An 11,209-nucleotide genomic window follows, 5' to 3' on the forward strand; every position below is an offset into this window, starting at 1 on the left:
AAGTAGTTATGGTCACATTAACATGGAATGCAAATAAGGTGACTGGGCACCTACCTAATTTGACATGTAAGTTTATCAGTTGTGCCTGCAATTTTATTCCATGCCTATATAGTTACCAGACAGGTTATCCTGTCCTTCTGTTCTCCCCCTCTGGTCTCCATTCCTCTGTGCAACTCTAATTTGGCTCTGTGGCTTCCTCCACTAGTATGACTGAGATGCTAAGGATTTACCACCTGCAGGACCTGTGTCCTCATCTGCCTCTTGCTAGTCCTTGTTCTACCTTACCAGATGCTGTACTGACATCAAACAGGGAAGGCACAGAGGCCATTTCTGACACTGTCGCTTCCGTACTGTGTGATTTCATTTTCCTATGCCTTTGTTTCTCAATCCATTGTTTGGGAAGTAAAGAGGAGATGGAGGTGTGGGGAGGCTGTTTCCTGTGCTTGGACATCCCACAGAGTGGAATTGTGGGCTGCTTGGGACCATTGGTACTAGTGCAGTAAAAATAAGGACAACTGAACTTTAGGACACTGCACATATTTTTGTTCTGTAATTACAGCAGTAAGAGTGAACAAAGATTTAATTTCATTATGTTATTCTGCTCTTAACTGCAGGTTTCTGTCAAAAAAACCACATCAAACTGAAGCAAATGCTTGCTTATCTGGATTTTTGCATTTTTACAGGATTCATTTTCAGTAGGATAAGATCCAGTGCAAGGTAGACTGTGGGAAAGTGTAGGGGGGAGAGAAGAAAGCTGGATGGCCCCTTGAAGCAGCCCACAGTGAAGGCTAGGTGAAGAGTTTTATACAGCTGCATCTTAAGTACTGTGGGCTCTGTGCAGAAGACTGTATTGAAGTACTTGTGTTCGAAGAGTGGGTACCTAGGAGCAACCCATATCCTGCGCATTTCATAGAAATGACATTTTGTGGAATGGTTGTCAGCTACATGCATGTGATACTGCAGGTTAATTATGAGACATCTCCTAAGCTGGCAGCCAGCAGGGAGTGAGCTTAAACCTGTGGCAGGAGATCAGTCAGGGAGGGAATCCTTCGCTCCAGGGCTTAGTTTATCAGGTGAGACTGTACACTCAAATGCGCCTTCTCACTCTTTGATGATGATGTACAGTATGATGTACCATGCCAGCACTATTGGACTGTTACCTCCCTGCCGTAAGTGGTACTTCAACCAGCTCCACAATATTCAAACGTTCTGCTTAATTTTATAATATAGATTATTTTATATATTTGTATTTATATAAAAAAATAAATATCGATACTATTAACATGGAGCTGCTTGGCAATGGCAAAAAAGAGATACTCTAAGGGCATATGTCAAGTTTTGGCATCAGGGAACTCACAACTCAGGTAGAAAAGGTACTGCAGAGCTTTGTAGAGTTGGGCAACAAATGAACAGGGGGTTTCAATGTCATAATTTAGGATATAATGTTGTTTAAATCTTGTGTTATGTTTGTTCTTGAACTTGGCCTCTTGCTTATAGTGACCTATAGTCTTAGTATATTAGTTATGAGATACAAATAGTAAAGACGGTCCTCACTAAGAATTTTTGGCCCATAAAAGAAGGTAGCAGGTTGATCTAGAATACAAGTGAGAAGAGCACAAGGCTGGGCTGAGACAAAGACATCAAGTACCTTTACAGCTCTAGCTTCTAAGGCTGCAGTGACACTGATAAATAAAACAGAGCCAAGGCTTATTTTTCATAGTGCTTGGTTGTTGGCAGGGTCCTTGGCATGCCTTTGGCCTGTCTGACTAACTTTCTCCCAGGAGGTGCCCAAGCGTAGTTCGGGAATAGTGTGTGCCAGGGACTGTTCTTACCCTTTGGTGAGAGTGGAATAAAACTCAGGTATGTGTGGATGTGACCCCAGCCACAGCCTTCTTATTCCTATCTTTATACTGAATTCAAAGAGCAAAGATCCCTGGTGATTTCGGCATGCCTAGGACAACAGGTCATAAGTTTGTGCACCAGAAGGGCTGGTGCCCTAGGCCTATACCAAGCTTACTTGTGAACCCTTCAGCCAGACAGTTGTCAGCTCTGCGCCTCTTTTTCTTCCCATCTGTATAATGATAGCGACTTCCTATAGAAAAACATTTGGTCATGAAGTGATGGCAAATGCTCCAAGGTAACTGCCATCCTCTGTTTAATTTCTGCATCGAGGTGCCAGTGGTATGAAGGTCCCTACATAAGAACAAAACAACATGTTATCAGTGAGGAAGAACTGTTCCCATTCTGGTCAGCTCAGCCATCAAAAAGCATCACAAGAAACAGGATGCTGAAGGAAGAGGCCATGCTGACACGTGGATTGCTTGTCGCACACGATGGTCTTTGCCTCATCCCTGATGGGGGAGGGAAGTGCCGCTGCAGCAGCCTGGGAAGCCATCCAGTGGGACAGTTATCTGTGTGAGCACATCCCTGGGAACGATCGCTGCCTGTGCCCACTCCTCCTCCCCTGCTGCTGCTGCGCAGGATTTCACAGATGTTCCTCCCCGAGAAGGCAGCTGCTGCTCTCAACCTCCCAGTTTCCATCTCCCCGGTGGTCTGGCTCCACCCGGCTGTGATGGAGCTGCTGATAGTTCCTCCCTTCCCCAGCCCCTTTTTTCACAAGGACTGAGCAGTAGTAGTCAGAGGAAGAGGAATTATTCTATGCCTTTTCCCCACTTTCCTCTTGTCTCCTGGCTGTGTAGCTATACCCTTCCCTTTTTTTCCCTAGTGTTTCTGATCCCTGTTCCTTAAACAGCACGTAAACAATGAGAGAAAACTCGAGTGTGTAGATAATCCGTATTTACAGTCAGATACGGTCTTATAGTTTACACAGCAGCCTGAGATGTAAATAAGGGTTGGGGTTTTTCTCCTTGCTTAAGGAGAATTAAGAATTTAAAGTGAAGGAAGGATTTGCATTAGTTTTTATTCTCCTGCTTTTGTTATGATCTTTTTTTTAACTTGCAAGGAGGTTTGGATCTCTCCACTCCCCATGCAAGGACTGTGCACGCACATGCATCAGCTTGAAAACGCATTTCATCTGTTTACAAGTTTCAGTTTAAGGGCAAAACCCTAAGGCAAGAAAATGCGTCATCTCAGGACTGTTGTGACCCTAGGGTATGTCCACGCCACATTTGGGAAATGCAATGACTGCATGCCTAGGCCTACTTAAAGTCGTTTTTGTACAGCTTAGCTCAGGTACACCAGTGTCTGAAGTGAACTGAAGAAAAATCAGTTACTTGCAGACCTTTGCTGGGTTTGGAGTCTGCCGACAGCAGTCCTCGCAAAGGTAACACATGGTTTTTTCCAGCCCCCCCTGGAGCACAAATCTTAGGTCAGACCTATAATGTCTTCTCAGATGCAGAAATTCACCAAGCCGTAACACACCGGTAACTTTGCAGCACTAGAGACAAAAAAAGCCATTATTGCTGGTTGTGCCACTTCCCATCCATAAAGCATGCTGGGCTGAAGAGCATGAAGCAACCCACAGCCTAATAGTGAGCACAAAGTTGTATTTAGCCTGTGAGCTGCCTTGGCAGCATAACCTTAATACGGGAATAGTCAGTACTACATGGGCCTCCAATGAACACGGACAATTTGAATCACTGTCTGTTGGGAGAAATTCTGTATGGAGGTTTTTCTAGGTGTGTATACACATAGATATGACAGAATGCTCTGTTCGAATTTCATTTCAATGTCATTGAAATTTCTTTTGAAAACCAGTCCCTTTTGGGAGACTATGAGTGATAATCTACATTCAGATATCCAGACAGAAATTAGAAATACCCTGCATTTTTATCAGATTATACCCTCCACTTGTACACCAGATATATGTGAGTTTTGTCCTCTTTTAGACAGCTTATTACCTGCAATTAGCTAATGTCTTTTGCATACTATATTTTTTTTTACTACAAATAATAATGAATGGCAATGACACTGGGGTTTTGGGAAAGATTACCTTTTGAAAAATATATGCGATTCATTTCCAGGGAAGCATGTTTTTCCAGGCAGACACAACTGTGGGGTTATCAATACAAATGCTTCAAACAAACCTGTGCTTGTGATCCTGTCATTATATCCTGGATTCAAAGCAGCCTCCCTACAGAAGAAGCCACACAGACTTTCTATGTCTTTTAATTTCTGAGGTAAGCTGGGAATTTTGACATTGGAGGCACTTTAAATAATAAGCTATCTAGTATATGTTCTCCTTGTGCACCTTGCAGCTTGGGGGCACGACCATCACCATGGCCTCGCTTGCCCAGTCAGCGCCCGGGACAGCAAGGCATTGTGCACGTGTCTGCAAAGTGGCTTTCTTGCTATGCTGATGTTTCAGGCTGGCAGATTTCCATCCCAGCCAGAGGATAAGATAAGCCTAAAATGTATTTTCTGTAACGGATGGAATAATGCTTGCTCCTAAAGACCTTTCGGACTGTGAAAACTGCTGCTAAGCAGTACAACATGAGCACCAAACCCAGGAGCCAGAGCACTGAATGCAGTTCTGCAAATAAAGGATTTTTCCAGTCTCTAGCTGAACTGAAAAATGGTCATGAAGTAGTTGGGTGGAATTGGGTTGTCCCGTCCTCCCCCCCCCCCGCAAAAAAAAAAAGAATAATAGTATTAAAATCAGTTGGGACTAAAATATTTTTAGACAGTTCTTATCTTAAAACACATAGGTCCACAAGCAGGTTTTCTATGAACTTGTATCCTGTGATTGAAGAAGCATTTGAAGCTTCATCTATGGCTGGCACTCTGTATGCTCTGGTATCTGATAAGGGCTGAGTTCATATTGAAACCTTTTCTTTAGTTGCAGAATTAAAGATCTTTTCTCTACTTAGCTGCCTGTTTTCACACACACACACACACAGACATACACACAAAAAAATTATAGCAATTTAGTTATCTTTGAGACCTCTGTCAAATTCACTTGAAATCAGGCAATGAGTTCAAACATCATTAGGAGGGAATGTATACAGACACACAGCTGCACCTACATCCATGTAGATACAGAAAGATATATCAAGTCAGCTTTGTTTCCACATGGAGAAGGGGTATATTTCGGTAAATATTAAAATGCATCACTTTGTACAGAAATGCAAGAAAGCAAACAAAATATTTTCTTTAAAATCATTGACATAAATATTTAAACTGGTTCCCTGTTTTCCCTTAGCACATTTCCGAGTTCCTTTCAAAATCATCAATTCCTTCAGTCAGACTAAACATACATTTTCTGTTTGCAAATATTCTTCTGTAAAATTGCACTCAGCAGTGGGGAAGAATGATTTCACTCATTGTCCTACTGAGATACGTGGTAGGACTCTTAATTCATCTAAGAAACTTGGGCCGTTGAAGCCAACTGCCAATACTGTCAAGGCTGTGCCCTTACACGAGAAGCCAGTGGACCAAGGGTTTCCAGCCACATAAATCCCCCTGGAAAATGTATTTGTTGTCTTCAAAATGGAGATAAAGCCAGTAATTTTTTTACAGTCAGAGTAAAGCCATTATTTACCTTCTGTGTACTGCTGGTTGCTTTTGTTTATTGCTTGTTGCTTTTTGCCTTTTTGTTTGTTGCTGAACTGTTGCTCAGAGGCAAGGTGTGAGGAAGGTGGAGGATGCTTGAGGAATAGTTTGGTCCCCAAGAGGCTTGCAATCTAGACTGCTAGATAAAGTGAATAGCAGCACGAGAAATAACGGTGTCTACAGCCTCCTCTTACCGTTACGCTTACATTGCAGCTTTCGGCACGTGGTTACGGCTGTGTTCCTCACATTTCACAGGGGACTGTTGCATTTCTCCCTTCTCTTTCTCCATGCTGTGTTTCAGGTGGCAAATGAACACTGAACATGGCTAACTCAAAAGGGTTGGGAAGGATGCTGAGTGCAGTTAGTAAGCATTGCAAAAGCAGGGTGGCAAAGAAGCACATGCGACAATATTCAGAATTTAACTCTTAGTTTTATGCGTATCTCGCATGACAAATTCATGCCTATCACGTTCTGTTTTCTTGAAGGAAAACAGCACCTTGCTGTGAGTCTCGAGCAGCATGGATTTAAGTCGAGATTTTGAGTGGTTAAATCCAACGGTTGATTTCAATTCACTGGGTAAATTCAGTGGTTAAGATGATATTTGTGCATTTGCTGTATCAGTCATTTGCACTTAGCTTAAGGTCGGAGGGCTCTATTCTGCCTCCCTTTAAGAGATACCAGTTCCCACTGAATTTCCCAATGCCTGGGGTGAAGAGATCAGCCCTTTTGACCGTGCTTACCGGAGCTGCTCATCTCTTCGGCAAGAGCTGTGGCTGGTCAAGGTGATGTGTTTGGCAGTAAAGTCAGTCAAGCCCGTGTGTGTAACCGCGTGTCTCAACCGGCGCAGCCCCACTCACGGTAGTGAAGTTGCGCATGGTTCAGCCAGGCGAGGAGGTCTGCTTTTAATTGTGCGGGGTGGAGATAAAGCTGTGAAAAAGTGAAATTAAACAGCTCTCCCCTTCAAAACCATCAGGACGATACAGCAGGCCCTGGCCCCTTCCCTAACGAGGGCCGAGATGTTTGCACAGCCCTCAGCCCGCAGCGAGCTGCTTTAATTAAACCTAGCCCACGCATGAACCCGGCTGGTGAATTTGGGTCGCCTGGAGGACGCGCTACCTCACCCAGTTATCTCGGGGGAAAGGGGGCATGAGAAGAAACATCATCCAGCCTGCCCGGCTGCCCGGGGCGGCTCCGCGCCCGCCTGCGGGGGGTGCCCGGGGGGAGGCGGCTCCCGGGAGGGTCCGTGGCCCCCGCCGCCGCCAGGCAGCCGGGCCGCAGGGCTCGGGCCGGGGGGTGGCCGCGATGCCTCCCCGGCCCCGGGGCGGCCCGGCAGCCCCCCCCCGCTGCCCCCAAGCAGGGCGCTGCCCCTCTCCGGCGGTGCCTGCTTTCGGCCAGAAGGTACCCGGGTACCAAACGGAACGGCGGGCCGGTATTGAAAGAGCAAGTGAAGCGGAAATTTAAAGTCCCTCTGCTAATAATAACAGTATAAATAACCGAAGACGTCTTGTAAACAGTGCGGTCATAACCCTGAAACATTAAACAGCGCGGTGGGATCTGGCGCATCAGCTGCCGGTGCAGGGGGAGCGCCCCGCACTCCTGTTTATCTCAGCCTCCTCTCCCACGGGCGCGCTGATCGATAGAGGGGAGATGTTTAAGTTAAAAATTCCCGGCCCCGAGGACCGGGGCCGGAGGGGGATCCTCCGTCCCGCTGTACTTCACCAGCAGCTGACTGCTCCCGGCCCCGCGGTGCGGAGCGGCGGGAGCGGCGGGAGCGGCTCCCGCAGCGCCCGGGCGCCGGGCTGCGGGGCCGGGCCGGGCTCCCGCGGCGAGGACAGGTCCCGGCCCAGCCACCCCCTCCCCCCGGGCTCTGCTCCGAATCTTTAGCGCCGGGGAAACTGCCCTCCCGCGGCCCGGGGCGGAGCGGCGGGTTCCCCGCAGCGCGCCGGGCGAGGGCGGCCGGCGGAGGCGCGGTCCTTCCTTCCCCCGCCGAGCCCGAGAGTCGGAAACGAACGTTACACCGCTCTGTGTTCAGTGGAAAGGAAGGTTTATTCACAGAAATAGAGCAAAACCTGCTTGGAGAAAATATATCTATATATCTTTAGGGTGAATTACTTCATAGAGATGACTGTCAAAGTCAGTTTTTCTAGGCATCTACATATTTCACAGGTCTCAGACAAAAGATACGCGCGCGGTAGGTTTTGTTTGATCTCTGTCTTTTCTCTAGTAGCGCTTGAACCAGCAAGGCTCTTGTTGCAGGACACTCGACTGTACACGCATTTAATAAAGTTAAATAGAGTCGGGGTCTCTCGGGGCGGAGTCTTTGCTAGGGCACGTTTGGTCGTCTCCGCGCCGGGAGAGCGGCTCTCCCCGTCGCTCTTGCCCGGGGCCCGCGGCCCGGGGCCCGGGGCAGCGGCGGGGCCGCGGCGTGTCCCTGCCCGCCCCGCCGCCCGCTCCCCGCCCGCGCCGGGACGCTGCTGGCCCGGCCGCCGGGGCTCAGGATGCCGTCGGGCCGCACAAGCGGTTTGTGTTCACCACTTCTTTCAGGTCACTCTCGGGTTTGCCGGCTACCATAAAAGGCCAAGTCTGTAGCCAGGAAAAGACACGGGTGGGAAGGGGGTTACATACGGAAAAAGGCACATTGCAACGCTTATTTCGCCAGCGGGTCCGGCTCGGGAGCGCCCCGGGGCATCGAGCCCGCCATCCAGCGCCGCCTGAGCCCGCTTCTGGCAGCGCTCGGCGGGGCGCGGGCCGGGGCGGCCGCCGGGGCTTCGGCGAGCACCGCTTCGTCTTTCGCCGGCGGCTGACGCCGCGTCCCCTCCCGGCCGCGGCGGGCCCCCCCCGCGCCTCCGCGGGCCGGCGGAGCCCGTCCGAGCCGCGGCGGGGGGGAGGGCAGAGGAGAGGAGGGACCCGCGCCGGCTCCGGCCCAGCCGCGTCCCCCCGGCACAGCCGCCGCGGGCCCCCCCCGCCTTTGGCCGTGACCGGCGTGGGGGCTCTTGCCCGCGGGAGCCGCCTCACGCCCCGCCGCCGCCGCCGCGCTGCCCGGGCGCAGGAGCCGCCCGGAGCCCCCGGCATCCCCCCCGGCCGCTCTCCCCGGCCTCCCGCGGCTCGGGGGGCAAGTTTTGGTGTGCCTCAGTGCGGCGGGTTATAGCTGGGCTTGGGTGCTGGGTTCGCTTTACTATTTTTTTTTTTTTCCCTGTGTTGCTGTGCTGAGGATTTTGGTTTTAGCCAAAAAAATACCTCCCAGGCCCTTATCAGCAGACACCGCGGGTAATGTGCTTTCCCCCGGAGTCCAGAGCTCAAAAGGCAGAGCCGGGCCCCAGTGAAACGTCCCCACAGATCCTCTCTGCCATCCCTTTATCTGACAGGGTCCACACGTGCGGGCAGTGTAAAGGCTGGATGTTTAAAAAGAGCCCAGGCGGATCTCGCCCGCCCCCGGTTTACATCAGTCGCATGTATTTTTAGAGCTGGAAACTGGGTGTTTCTGGTGGCCAGGGACGGCAGGGAGACCCTGGGCTGCTGGGGAAAACTTTCTGTGCGTGGTGGGAGCAGCAAGAGGGACGCTGTGCAGCCCAGGGAGGCTTTGCGGAGTGTGCCTGGGGCAGACGCCCGCCCTGGGGAGCCCACACTGGTATTGATTTCTCCTTTCCTAGTTTACACGGATAGGAGAAACGTCCTGGACCCAGCAAATCTGAGCGGCTGAGTGCAGAGCCCCAAGAGCTCTGTCTTTAAAAAGCTAGGGCTTGAGCGGACTGTTATGGCAGGAAACGTTAGGGTAGAGAGGAGGGATAAGAGTAAATCCTGGGTCCTTGGCTTGGGTCCTTCCTAAAACATACCTTTCTCACCCCAAATTCCTAAACCCGCCTGCTTGCAGGTAGAAAGCTGCCATCAACTTGCTGAGGTTTCTGAGGCATTTCTGGGGCAGTAAAGCCTGTCCCTGCCTATGTGTGGCCAGCATGGCCCCTGCCTGTCCCCTGGAGGGGCTTGCCGGGAGCAGGGGACAGGGCCCGGGAGGCTCAGCTCTCGGGGCACAGGGCGGGAGGGCAGCTGGGAGCCTGTCCCCTCGCACAGTACCCCTTGCCACCCCACTGGCACCAGCCTCTCTGTGAGAAGCACAGCGAAGGTTTCTCCCCGCACATGCCCCATCCCAGCTCCTCGCCCGCCTCTCCCCGTGCACATACACGCAGAGTGCCTGGCCCCGGCGGGCTGTGACTTACCAGGTTGACTGGGTGGATGTAGCCGTTTTCGTACTTGTCATTGGCCAGGATCTGCCTCAGGTGAGCAATGTAGCTGGAGGCCAACCTCAAGGTGTCCAGTTTGGAAAGCTTGGTGTCTGGGGGCACCCAGGGCAGGGTGGTCTTAAGCCTGGAGAAGGCTTTGCTAAGGACCCTCATCCTCGCCCTCTCCCTGGCGTTGGCAGCGTTTCTCTGGACCTGCTTTCCCTCCTGGCTCACTCCATTTAAAGGGCTCTTCTTGGGGGGACCTTTCTTCCTCTTGCCCGAGGCCCCTCTCCCCTTCTGAGGGGAGCCATTCTCGCCATTGGATCCCTCCTCGTTGCTCTCGGTGGACGCCCCAAACTCTTTGTTAGTATCCATTTTCAGGCCATCGCACTCCAGCATCTCCACCTCCTGCAGATCTTCCACATCACTGAGGGACCCAGTGGACATGGTCTGGAAGATGCCAAAGGACCAGCGGGAAGGGGGAGGAGGGGGAGGAAGGGCAGCTCCTCAAATCTACTTCAAGGCGGCGGAGGAGAGAAGGGGCACCAGTATTTTCCTCCCCTTCCCCGCCCCCCCCAGCACTAAGGCGCGATACCAGTCCAGAGAGGACCCCCGCCCTCCCGCCCCCCAACCCCGCTTTGCCAGTGTTTGAGGGAGGGAGTGAGCGTGTGTGAGAGAGAGAGAGAGAGAGAAAGCCGAGGAATTTAGTGAGGACACTAGTAATTTATCTGGGGGATAAGAGAGGCGGATCCAGCCCAGGGGAGGGGCCCTGCCCACTGAGCACACCACATCCCCAATCACAGACCTTTGCACAGGACAGGGAATGAGGTATCCCAGCAAGCCTTTGCCGAGAGCTCGGAACTGGGATTCAAATCTTCACAACTGGAGCAAAGCAACTCGCTTTCTCTCTCTCCCCCCGCTCCGTCTTTCTATCCTCCCCCCTCCTCCTCCTCCTTCTCCTTCTCCTTCCCCACTTCCCTTTCCAGCCCAGGGTTGCTCTCCCCCTCCCTGCCTCCTAGATGACCCAGGCAGCTGGTGTCATGATTCTTGATGAAAGCCAAAATGGGTCATGAGCAGAGAGAGCAGCAGATCCACCAGCCAAGCCTTCCAGGGAGCTTTGTAATGCGTGCCGTCAAAACGCTGCCTTGTAACCTAATCTGGGGGAGATTTGTGGATGATTATATTTGTGAACGCATCCTGTCCAGCTACTAGTGTATTCCAGGAAGGGAGCGCTCCGCCGCCCGGCCGGCAGCGTGGACCTCGCCATCACAGCCCAGGGGCTGGAGGCAGGAGGATCTGACTTCTTCCAGCTTTCCTGGGTGACCTCCGACAAGTCCCACTCCCCTCTCACTCCTTGAGTCCCCCCAGCTGTAGGCATCCCGGAGGCTGCCCAGTCCGCAGATGTGCCAGGCGGCTGAGATCCCGGTGGTCCGCGGAGCCCGCCAAGCCGAGGGACAGCACCGCGCCACCGGGGAGGGTCG

General features: G+C 51.7%; 1 protein-coding gene across 1 annotated transcript; it reads right to left on the reverse strand.

Moving 5' to 3' along the window:
- Positions 1-7,538: 7,538 nt before the first annotated feature.
- Positions 7,539-10,595, reverse strand: TCF21 (transcription factor 21). The gene is made up of 2 exons (XM_069786183.1): positions 9,726-10,595; positions 7,539-8,094 (listed from the first exon to the last, which is right to left on the reverse strand). The coding sequence occupies exons 1-2, from the start codon at positions 10,173-10,175 to the stop codon at positions 8,005-8,007; spliced, it is 540 nt and encodes a 179-aa protein (XP_069642284.1). The 5' UTR covers positions 10,176-10,595; the 3' UTR covers positions 7,539-8,004.
- Positions 10,596-11,209: the final 614 nt, after the last annotated feature.

This window comes from Haliaeetus albicilla, chromosome 7, assembly GCF_947461875.1.
Source record: "Haliaeetus albicilla chromosome 7, bHalAlb1.1, whole genome shotgun sequence".
Lineage (NCBI taxonomy): Eukaryota > Metazoa > Chordata > Aves > Accipitriformes > Accipitridae > Haliaeetus > Haliaeetus albicilla.